Source organism: Aythya ferina, assembly GCF_964211825.1.
Source record: "Aythya ferina genome assembly, chromosome: 21".
Classification (NCBI taxonomy): Eukaryota; Metazoa; Chordata; class Aves; order Anseriformes; family Anatidae; genus Aythya; species Aythya ferina.
Window position 1 is genome coordinate 6,324,315 of NC_140319.1, and position 12,014 is coordinate 6,336,328.

Consider the following 12,014-nt stretch of genomic DNA (forward strand, 5'->3'; position numbering starts at 1 on the left):
GCTTGACAGTTATTCTACTGTAACCTATGCTGCTCTGGATTTTCCTCAACCACTGCCCTGCCACCCCACCTCCTATGTCCTGGAACTCAGGAGAAGGCAAATTAAAGTTGTCCAAATGAAGTAACTTTTCTGCCTTTTAAATGAAATTATTTCTGTTATTTTTTAAAATTAATTTCATTTTCTTTGAGAGCCTTTTTTACCCATCTCTTCATAAGGGGATATAGCTTCTGGGGGTGTTCTACAATCTACAATATGGATAAGACAACTCTTCTCAGAACTCATATGTCAATGGCAACCAAGTTGTCATTGACATATGAAAGAACTGTCAGAAGTTCTTTCATAGAAAGACCAAACAAAAAGGTTTAATGAATGCAAACCATCTTGCACCCAAAGAAGGTACAAGGAAACATCTTGGATTCATAGCAGTACATATTAATCACCAAACCTTGCTTCTTTGAATGCTTTTGGGTTAAACTAGAACAAAGCAAGTGGTATCTTTACATCACTGAAGGGATGGTTGCCTCTGGATCTTCAGCAAAAAAAGGCAGCAAATGGTTGTGGGAGGTCTGACAGCCATAGTATCATAGAATGGTTTGGGTTGGAAGGGACCTTAAATATCTAATTCCAACCCCCCTGCCATGGGCTGGGACGCCTCCCATTAGATCAGGTTGCTCAAAGTCCCATCCAACATGGTCCTGAACACTTCCAGGGATGGGACATCCACAGCTTCTCTGGGCAACCTGTTCCAGTGCCTCACCACCTTCAAAGTAAGGAATTTCTTCCTTAAAGTCCCACAACCCATTTAGTTGTTGTCCCTGAGCATTAGAGGCTGGGTGAGCGGTGGCTGGTGCTACTCCAACTACTGCTGACTGGCTCTTCTTGGCAACAGCCATCTCTTGCCCTACCTGTCTGATCCCTTTGGCAGACCTGCCTATTCATGTTCTCTTACCTGTTCCTGGCTGGACCTTCCCCTGTTCCTGCCCTTCCAGCCCTTGCCCTTCATCCTTTGCCTAGCAAATCTTAATTTTTGCTTATGCTGCTCAGAAGCATGAAGGATCTTTCCAGTGGCTGTGGCATTTGCAATATGAATAAAAGGGATGCCATCAGCAGGTTGTTTTGTACAAGAATGTTACTGTTTTCTTCCATGGCCACAAAAATACTTTTAATCACTTAAGAATTTGGCTTCTAAAATCAGTTTAGTCTCTCAATGGACTGCAAGTGGAGCAGTGGCTGCTGTTCTGTGGATGAGACCTTGTGACAGGAGAAGACAGTATTTTGATGTGGTGACAACCATCTAACATCAATGCTGAGAAGTGCTGTGTGGCAGGGCTGGTTTGATGTAGGCTGCAGAAGTGCTGTGCCTGGGGAGCTGAAAGGAAAGGCTCAGCACAGACAGATGAGGAACATTTCAATACCAAACCTGCCAGAAGGACTGGGGAATAGACTGTCAAAAGAGGAACCTGCATCATCTTTGATAGAAGCCTGTAGTGGTCAGGCATGGCTGCAAAAGAACAGAATGATACTTTTATCCAAAGATGTGTGTGATGTTATGCTGACATCTCCCAACTGTGTTTAGTCTATCTGCATGAGTATTTTGACATGGGTGGAGGTGAAAAGGTGAAATACAGCGAGTACTTCAGAACAACACTGCCAGTGCTTGACCAGTTTCTTGCTGGCTTTCACCTCGTCTTGCAGAATTGTATGGGCAAGCGTTTTAGGATTATTTTGTGAACAACGTGCTTGCACAGGGAATTGTCATAGAAAGCAGCAAACATTTTGGTGTGACTGTTGATGGTGATGCTTCAAGAAAGAACATTTGTGAGGACAGGATAAGTGTCTTGGTTCCACTTTCAATTAGACCAGGTACAACCCCCTCTTCTGCCCCATAACTTCAGCTGTGCTGTGAATGAAAGCAGGGCCTTTTATGGCTTCTTTTATGGCTGTTGGACTTCATAAATGTTCAGGAACACTGATACTGACCAAGACTTGACCATCATAACGCCCAGCTTGCCTTGCAAAAATCAAACCCTACACATTATGCAACCGGGAATCGCCGGCGATAAGAAAAATTCCACCATCCTCTGCCCCTTTCCTTGAGCACCACAAGATCATCCTCGCTTCCTACTCTTCCTCACGGGGCTCCAGAGCAACCGGGGGGCCCCGGGGCCCGCCCCCGCGGGAGGGGCCGCTTCCGCCGCCACAGGGCGGGGCCGCGGCCCGGATGCGGGTGGGGGCCGCGGGCCCGGGAGCTGGGGTGGAGCCGCGGTGCGGGGCCGGGGCCGGGCCCGGCGCCGCCGCCTGAGGTGAGGCTGCGGGACCAGGGCAGGGCAGGGGAGCGGAGCGGGCGGCCGCCGGTGCCGGGGGTGGCGTTTGTGGTGCTTTTGGAGCCGTCGGTGCCCGCCCGAGAAAAATCTCTACCGGGTTTCATTAAAGTATATAAAACGATGATTTTCAGCAAAAAGGGGCTCGGTGGGAGTGATGGGTCCCTGCCCCTGGCAGGCGGGGTGCACGTACAAACGTTGGGCCGCCTGGGTAGCAAGCGTCTCCAAGCCCCTGCTGATTAAGATGCGCGGTTGTTATATAACTAATGTCAAAAATCAGAAGTAGCTATGAATAGCAGGCTGCAGCTAACTGCTATTTAATTGTTCTCCACGCAGAAGTTTCCTGCTTTGAAGCCGTTGTGATTGCCAGATAGATTCACCTCAGAACAGGCCTAAAAAGAGCCTTTGGTGAAGGGCTCAAATGTGAAGTAAAATGGGTGGTGAGGAATACAGGCTTGGCTCACAGCTTTACGCTGGCTTTCTGCTTTACCAGTGAAATGCTGTCAGCACTACTCTTTCATTCCAAAAAGTCACAGAGCACCACAAAGAGGGGTTCTTTTGATAATTGCCAAGATATTGCTGCTTATAAATTGTGATACGATCCCTTTGCAGTACAAATAATGACCTAACGTACAGTGCAAAGCAGGAAGATAAAGAAGGATCCAGTATGAGATGAAAACCATAAATAAATATAGAAAGATCAACTCACTTTGTCCTTGGTGCAAATGACAAGATGTATCAGTGGTGAAGGGGAGTGCTAGCACAGCTGTATTGTACTGTCTCTGTGAAAAAGTCATCAGGGCAACCATTGTTGGGTTCTGGTTGTTTTTTCACTATGTCTTTGCTTTAGTATCTTTTCTGTAGTTTTTAACAAATTCTCATCACGAGGGAATCGCTTCAACCTGAAGGCTCATAAGGGTACTCTTGAAAGTACTCTCTGCTTATGAAAGATGTAGGTCATAAGAAGTTCTCAGTAATTTGTCAGAATAGTATTAAGGTGAACACCCATGTGGGCATCATCATGAAGTCTCTCTATGTGTTCTCCTTCTGCTAGTCTATTCAGGATACTTTGTGTATAATGAGCTTTCCTAGCAAAATGCAGCTTGGTGTGGGTGCCTTGTGAGATAGCAGTTGACATGGCGCGTCGTTACAATTATTATTAGTACTTTTCATTATCTCTTGCCTGTTATTCATCTTGGTATGAAGAGGAGCGGTTTTGAGGAAACACGTGATACAAAGTTAGCAGTACTTTGGTAGATCTCTTGTGTATCCCACCCTTTCTTCTCCATTATAGACATATATATATGTCTATATATAGACAATTTAACCTAACAGTGGTCTTCTGTGAGGTGTTTGAGGTTGCATTGTGCAGTGTCTGTCACTGGATGCCTGTATGGAGCTGCGAATTGTTCTGTGTAAGGCATCCTCCCACCATGCTGCATAGCATTTTTGAACATTATGTGAAATGTTCAGAAATGGTTTGAACTTTGGTAAATAAAATTAAAGAAGGTTTTCCTTGCTCAACCATTTTATTCTGAGCTATTTTTCTTCCAGTTGCCTACTCGTGATGATTCCACCATCTGGAACAACTCCTGTCAGTGATGCTGCACTCTTGCCAAGTGTGGCTTCTCAGGAAATCTGGAGGTCGCAAGTTCCAGGCTATTCTGGATCAGTCACGCAGCATATAAGTCACCGGGCCAACAACTTCAAGAGACATCCAAAAAGGAGAAAATGCATTCGCCCTTCGCCGCCGCCACCACCAAATACTCCATGTCCTATTGATCTGATTGACTTTGGGGATCTACAGCCTCAGAGGTCTTTCCTAGAACTCCTATTTAATGGGTGCATTCTCTTTGGGCTTGAGTTCAGCTATGCCATGGAAACAGCCTATGTTACACCTGTGCTGCTTCAGATGGGTCTGCCAGACCAACTGTATGGAATGGTGTGGTTCATCAGCCCTATACTAGGTAATTTTTCTTTCTGCTGTTTCTTCCTTCTTGTTTTTTTCCCACTCTGCAGGGGTATAAATGATTTTGTTTTCTCTGCCTCAGCTGTTCACAAGTATATTCCATGTGATGTCATGGTTAAGAAGACATAATTTTAGACAACTGAATGGAGAAATAATTACTGCTGTGTGTTGCCTGAAATGGGCCTGGCGTGATCAAAAGGTCTGTTCTTTTAACGGCTTCTCAGTGTCTCACATCTTGCACAAGAGTAAGCTTTGGTTACTATACTAACTTCTTATACTTAAAACAAAAATGGCAAAAGAGGATCACTGCATCCATTTACACCCTTGTGAAAAGAAGTATACAGAAACAGTTCCCATGGGTGTGTGGAAATCGCAGAGTGGGGTCGCCTTCTCCTGTTGAATTTTCTGAAACAAACAAATATTCCAATGATGAAAGACTTGACTACTGCTGTTATTGGCATTAGGTCACTTGCCTGAGCACGGAGACAAGGCTGGGAGTATGTTCACTACTGCAGGAAGAACCCTAAGATAGGTTATGACTGCTTGGAAACTATTCTGCCCGTCCTTGTGTTTCCAGGATATGCCTCAGAAGTAGGTTTGTACTCACAGACAAGCACCTTTCCAACTTGCATATTTACTTGCTGCTATCCTCCAAGCTAATTTAGCAGGGGATCTCAAATATAAGACAGGAGTAAATGAAATAGCTGATAAGGAACTTAATTGTTCTACTCTTGCTTTTCACCTGATGTCAAACTCCCTTGTACTAATGATGTGGACTGAGTTGTGTTGTCATAGCAATCCTGAATCAGCAATGGTGCATTACATTATTCAGTCTCTAACGTGGGAAATGTCGGGCACTAAACTGTATGCATCTGGGTGACTAGTACTGACTGGGGATATCGCTGTGTCATGGTGTCCTGCCTTTGACTGTCTTCTAAACTGCCCGTTTTAACCCCCCTATGAAACAGGGTGGTAGAAAAAATCTGCTTATTGGTGATCACCTTTTTTTAGGGTTCTTGCTACAGCCTTTGCTGGGGGCCTGGAGTGACAGATGTACATCAAGATTCGGGAGGAGAAGGCCATTCATTCTGGTCTTAGCAATAGGTATGTCTTTTAGAAATGATGGGCATAACACATGTAAAGTAGAAGCATTGCACGTCTCCTGTAGCATCCCTAGTTGTAGGCATCCCTATAGCATTAAGCTGAACAAAGGGCCGTTCAGGTGTGGGGTATTGTATGTCTGAAGAAGGTGGTGAGTGGCACTGAGGTGATGCTCTGGCAGCTGGACTTTCACACACAAAAGCATCTCTCTTCTCATAGTTAACAAGAGAGATGATGTTTTGAGGGTCAGGAATGTTTTTCTTTCTCCATCCATGAATCCAGGCATCTGTAAGCTTAATCAGTGTAAAAGGATTATGTATATCCTATAAGCCACGGGGGAGAGATACAGTTTCTCTTGTTTACAAGTGTTTAATTGTTTGATTCTGATTTGTTCTTATTCCCAGGTGCGTTGCTTGGGCTCTCACTTATGCTGAATGGCAGAGATATTGGGAACGCCTTGTCTGACACTGTGAATAACCACAAATGGGGGATCATCCTTACAGTCTGTGGTGTTGTCCTCATGGACTTCAGTGCAGATTCAGCAGACAATCCTAGTCATGCCTACATGATGGATGTATGTGGCCCAATGGATCAAGACAGGGGCCTCAACATCCATGCTTTGTTAGCAGGTATGCTTTCTTTGTACTTCCTGGGTGACATGAACCCTGAGTAAAAAAGCTGTTCTGTGAGAAGGCAGCGTAAATTGTTGGTCTCTCCCTGTATAAGCATAACTGAATACCTGGAGAGATAGCAATAAATAACATTGAAAGCAAATTTTTACTTCAAAAGGCTTTTGTAGCTGACAGAAGTCAAATGAGACACAGTCCTGCACTGTTTGTCTTAAGATCCCTTGTGCCTTTTATAACCCTACAGAAAGAAAATTATCACTTTAGGAAGGAGATTCAGCTTTCCACAGGTGTGGGAAATGTTTTTTTTAGTTGCCATATAGGAGAAGAAAGCACATATCATTCACTAATTGCTGTAGTGTTCTAGTCTAGTTTTCCTCTCCAACAGGGGACTTTTTTTGTGCTCTCTAACGTGTTTGTAAGAAAGGAAAGATAGTGTCATAAGGCTTTTACCACATGAATGGCGTGAGCGTGGCATCCAGTGCCCCAGAATTCCCTGTTTATTGGTAGTAGTATAGAGGTAGCTTCTGTACACTGTTGACATGTCACTGAGCAATGAGCTTGTTCCGTGTCTGAAGTGATTTGGTCAGTCTTGGCCGCAGGTAGATCTGAGTTCTTCTAACAGTATGTCTGTGTGGTGCAGATAATTGTTTATTGCTGCCTTTGAGTTGAAAGGGGATTAAGTAGTAAAAGAGAGGTAACACGTTGGATTCTACTCATGAATTGTTAGACAAATGGTGCTCTGCTGATTCTGACTTTGAAGGTTGTCTAGGAAAGGTAATCTCGACTCTGTTTTTCCACCAGGTCTTGGAGGTGGCTTTGGTTATGTTGTTGGAGGAATACATTGGGATAAAACCAGTTTTGGAAAAGCTGTGGGAGGGCAACTGCGTGTCATCTATGTCTTCACCTCAATTATACTGACCATCACTACTATGCTGACTCTAATTAGTATTCCAGAAAGACCCTTAGGGTCCTTCAGCAGGAAGAAAAAGGTGATGAAGAGTCCAAGTCTTCCTCTCCCTCCTTCTCCACCTCTCTTCTTTGAGGAGACTGTAAATGAAAACTTTGCTTCTCATAACTCAGCTCAATTATATGCAAGTTTTACAAGTCCTGTTTCCCCTCTCAGCCCACTCACACCCAAATATGGCAGTTTTATCAGCAGAGACAGTTCCTTGACAGGAATTAATGAATTTTCATCGTCATTTGGGACTTCAAATATTGACAATGTACTTATAGACTGTTTTACAGGTGGGCAAAATAGTTACTTAGCACTTCCAGCTAGCTTGCCCAGACATCCTGTCAGTGTCAGCTTTCCTCAGGTACCAGGTGGCTGTTACCAAGAAGAAAATGGAATTCTGGAGCAAGGGGAGAGCACCATAACTCTGGGGCCTAACAGTGAGGCACTAACAGTGGGCTCCCTGGATGCAATAAAGCCACGGTCATCAGGTATCCTGAAAAGACCTCAGACCTTGGCCATTCCAGATATTGTAACGGGACGTTGTCCAGAAAATAGCAGAAGAAGAAATGTAACTTTCAGCCAACAGGTAAGGCCAGAAAATCAATTGTATGACCATGTAAACCTGAGTATTAATTTAATCTCTGTGATTTTAAATGTTTAGTGTGCAATTGGATCACTAAAGACTGCTCACAACAGTTTACTTATAAAAGTCACCATAGGAACAGAATATCCACTATGACTTTATTGATGATTGGCAGTCTGTCATCTGTTTTTGTAAAGAGGGCAGAAATGGGAGCATTCCCCTCCCTTCAGGCCCCGTATGAAATTTAGGTTGGTACATTTAGCCCTAGTTCACCACCCAGGAAGCTACCACGTGAGAGCAGAAAAGAACACATTTTTATTGAGCCTGTATCTTCCCTTTCCACAGAAAAACCTGCAAGATAGGGCCAGGGATAGGATTCTCCCATGAGCTTCTCGTTATGGCAGTCATTGCATCTGGTTTCATCAGGGAGGTGAGGTTTTCTTTACCCAGGGATAAGACTGTGACCTCACCTCCCACTGTTGGTGATAACTTGGAAAGTCTGAGACCTCTGTATGCTGACCCATTTTTTTATGATCCAAGATGAGGTAAACTGTCCTCTGTGTATGTGTTTTTTTTTCTTTTTTTTTCTTTTTTTTTCTGTTGCTGTACTTTCTCCCAGTTTGTGAGAGCAGACTTTGCTAGGGTCAGGATTTTATATACTGTGCAAGTAGAAATGAAGCATCAAGTGAGCAATGAGAATGTGTTACAGTTAAAACCAGGCTCTTTTTTTTATCATTGTCTCTAAAAATTCAGGGACCTGATTCACCCAAGTGCAGGTACAGCTTGTATTAAGTGCAATGGAATTTATGCTTTTCGTGTGCTAGCATCTCACTGTGGTTGCCAAATGCTCTAGAACAGTTTCAAGTACACCAACAGCTGCAACACAGAGCTATTTATCACTTGTTCTAAGGCTGAACTTAAGGACATCCTTAGCACTGTTCTTAATCTCCAAATCAACAGCTGAGCAGCAGAGTTTCACTTTCAGATGATCAGATAGATATGTGATATAGCGTAGATTTGCTCAAAGGTCATTTAGATTTTTTTTTAACCTGTTTATTGACCTGGGAGTTCTTATGGTGAAGGTTGCCAATATCCTGCTGGATGGTGTTAAATATGAGAGTGAGCTGAATGGATCGAGTGAGACCTCTGAGCAACCGCTCTCCATCAGACTTCTTTGTTCAACCATCTGCCACATGCCCAAGGCTCTTCGTAACCTCTGCATCAACCACTTTCTAGGTAATGAAAAAGTTCTTTCTTGTTTTCACCACAAAGCCATCTACCTTGTGTGAATCTTTTAAAGTATTTTATCTCTTGTAGCAGTTGCTGCTACCTAAAAAGGACATAATTTGTTCCATATATACTCAACAATAAGGTACTTTCTGGTATTTAGTTTTTTAGAATGCTGAGAAAAATCAAACAACAACAACAAAACCCAGAATTGTGAAACCTACATCCCTAGAAAGAGAATAATATTGCTTTAAATCAGCATGTCTGTTAAATTTAGTGTTTATACTAGGATGAGAAACACCACTGAACCAAGAACTTGAAACTGCATCAATGTGCTTTCTAATGCTTTGAAACTGCAGTTACTGAGCAGAATGCAACAAGATCAGATGTATTTCTCTGCTTACATCTGAGACCAGCATTTGCTTTCCTCCCTTTGACACCATATATATAGGGGCAACAGAACAGGCTGTGAGGGGGCACAGAATGCGACACTACAGGTGTGCCTGTAAGACTAGTTTAGCTAAGTGTAGGAGGACAACAGCACCCTGAAACTAACATATGATGAACTACTCTGTGAAATTCAGCAAGGCAGTTCAGACTGCTGTAATCAATTTTGCTCTCTTGCTAAACTTGCAAAATTCTGTGACCTGTAGTCAGCCTGTCAGATTCCATGTGTGAATTCAAAAGATAAATCTTCATCATTAAAATCATGAACAACTTTTACAAACAGCATAATGCACAGGGAACAGCAGTCCCTCATAAATGTGGCTAAACATTATGTATGTAATACATTACAAATCACAACTGAAGACAGGTTGTGCAATGTGGCTAATAGTGTTCATGGTTTACGAGAGAAAATGGATGATCTGTAATCCTGATGGGTTATTTCTGGCTTCTTTCAGGATGGCTTTCATTTGAAGGGATGTTGCTCTTCTATACTGACTTCATGGGAGAAGTAGTGTTTCAAGGGAATCCCAAAGCACCTCACAACTCAGATGAGTATCAGAAGTACAACGCTGGGGTCACCATGGGCTGCTGGGGAATGTGCATCTATGCATTCAGTGCTGCTTTCTATTCAGGTACTAAGTGTACAGCCATCCCACCCACTGCTGTCAGAGATACACCTGCTCCTGAAGTGGTGTTTCTGCAACAAGTAGTCTGGCATTTATGTTGCACATAGCTGCATTGTGGCAGTGGGAGGATTTGGAAGGGGATCTTGGTGCTTGCACGCAAGCCACCAGTTAAGCAAAGCTGTAATGATTGCTGCTGTGGCAACCAGATAGCTAGGCTGTGGAGCCTGGAGGTATGCTCCTCAAGCCTACTGCATGGCAGGGGACAGTCACTGTTAATTGCAAATGCCATGCTGTTGTCTTGCAGCTGCACTGGAAAAGCTAGAGGAGCGGTTCAGCACACGGACACTGTACTTCATTGCATACTTGGCCTTCGGGCTGGGTACAGGGCTGTCCACGTTGTCCAGAAACATCTATGTGGTGCTGTCACTGTGCGCTACCTATGGTGTCCTCTTCGCCACTCTCTGCACGCTGCCCTACTCCCTGCTTTGCGACTACTACCAGAGCTGTGAGGTGAGCCCTGGGCAGGGTGGGAGAGAGGGCTTCTGGTGGTACTTCCTTCACACTGTGTCCCCTGTAGTTCACAGGCTTGAAGGCAGAGGGCATGCGGCGTGGGATGGGTGTCGACATCTCCCTGCTGAGCTGCCAGTACTTCTTGGCACAGATCCTGGTGTCCCTGGCCATGGGGCCACTAACAGCAGCTGTGGGCAGTGCCAGTGGTGCCATGTACTTCGCCAGCCTGGTGTCCTTCCTGGGCTGCCTCTTCTCCTCCCTTTGCGTCACCTATGAGCCAATACCACCCGCTGAGGAGCTGCCACCTACCGAGGAGCAGCGCCCACTCCTTCCATGTGCACAGGATCAATAAATGAGAGAAGCTGCCACAGCCTTTGCTGCCTCATTGCATCATCCTTGTCCTTCATGGTATGGTGGGCCTTTGCATCCCCAGGATGGTAGTGGACGGTGGTGGGACGTGGGTGACCGTGCTGGCAGTGGGCATGGGAAACCACAGACAGATAAGCACCAGCTTTGCTGAGCTTTCCCCTGCCCGTGAGAGGGCACCACTCCACCTTCCCCTGAGGTGGCAGAGGCCCATCTATGTCCCTGGGGTCTATGGCTACAGTGGTAGGAACCCTAGGTGGCAGCCTGGGGCCTTCCCCTCCAGCCACCCTGCAGGGGCATGATTCCTGGGGGGAACAGCGTTGTCTGGCCTGAGGCAGGAAACACAGAATTCCATTGCCCAGGCAGGGGGACCCTGATCTCTTGGGAGTCAGCAAGCTATGGGGCTCCACTGCCATGGGAGTGTTGTGACCACGGTGCTTTACCAGATTTGTGAGCAGAAGGTTCCTCCTCACTGCCAGGCAGAGTGGCCTGGCCTTTGGTTGAGGCTGTGGAAACTCCTGCTGGGGCCTCAAGGAGCAGTGGGGCCAACCCATGGGTCCCAGTCTCTACCCATGGTAGGCCTGGCCTTGGAAGGTACTTTTCAAAACTTTGGGAAGGTTGAGAGTGACTGGTCTTGCTTTGGTAGTGCAAGTACTCTTTTTAAGGGCTGTCTCTGGGCTCCTATGTGTACAGAGCTCCTGCCAGCAGAACAGCTCCAAGAAGTTGCTAGGGGCTGAAGCTGCAGGGGCCTGGCTCTCAAGCCCTGCTCTCTGGGTTCTGACTCTCGTCCACACTGATGGTTCCTGATGAGTACGTATTTCTTCCTACATTAGACTTTTAACTGGGATTATAACAGCTTGCGATGACTTAGCAGGGAGATGGGTAGTTGTCTGCAAAACGCCTTTGGGGAGAAGGTTTTTTTCTTGCGTCAAGGTCCCTTGGGTAGAAGCTTACACTCAAGATTGGATTGAGAATATTAAAAAATAATAATCATTTGTGTGAAAGCCTGTAGCACATCATCCTTGTTTTTCATACAGTTGTACCATGTGACATTTTAGGGATTAATGATTTGTCAGCTAGAGCCACATCCTTTATATCTCATTGAAACTACTAAGACTTAGTAGAGTTGGACTCGTGGGGTTTCATTACCTGTGAGAATTCTTAACTATTCTGGTTTTGGAAGTAAATGCCTGAAATCTTATATAAGTTCCAGTTAAGCTCAGGAGTACTTGAAGTGAAGAGCAAAGATGAAAACAAATAAAAGTTAGAACCATTTCTAG

General features: G+C 44.9%; 1 protein-coding gene across 8 annotated transcripts in view; it reads left to right on the forward strand.

Annotated features, from left to right (window-relative positions):
* The window catches only part of SLC45A1 (solute carrier family 45 member 1), a 42,405-nt gene extending 31,664 nt beyond the window's left edge, over window positions 1-10,741 (forward strand). For 4 of the 8 annotated variants that reach the window (XM_084495049.1, XM_084495048.1, XM_084495050.1 and 1 more), the window contains 8 exons: window positions 3,876-4,288; window positions 5,302-5,394; window positions 5,796-6,020; window positions 6,822-7,561; window positions 8,641-8,794; window positions 9,688-9,864; window positions 10,163-10,368; window positions 10,436-10,741. In XM_084495049.1, coding sequence (XP_084351175.1) covers window positions 3,876-4,288; window positions 5,302-5,394; window positions 5,796-6,020; window positions 6,822-7,561; window positions 8,641-8,794; window positions 9,688-9,864; window positions 10,163-10,368; window positions 10,436-10,720 — 2,293 coding nt within the window. In that variant the 3' untranslated portion in view covers window positions 10,721-10,741. Of the gene's footprint in view, window positions 1-2,282; window positions 2,304-3,875; window positions 4,289-4,467; window positions 4,490-4,754; window positions 4,886-5,301; window positions 5,395-5,795; window positions 6,021-6,821; window positions 7,562-8,640; window positions 8,795-9,687; window positions 9,865-10,162; window positions 10,369-10,435 lie in introns of those variants that run through there. The other 4 variants (XM_084495052.1, XM_084495053.1, XM_084495054.1 and 1 more) reach the window with 4 other exon arrangements.
* The last annotated feature ends 1,273 nt before the right edge of the window (window positions 10,742-12,014 follow it).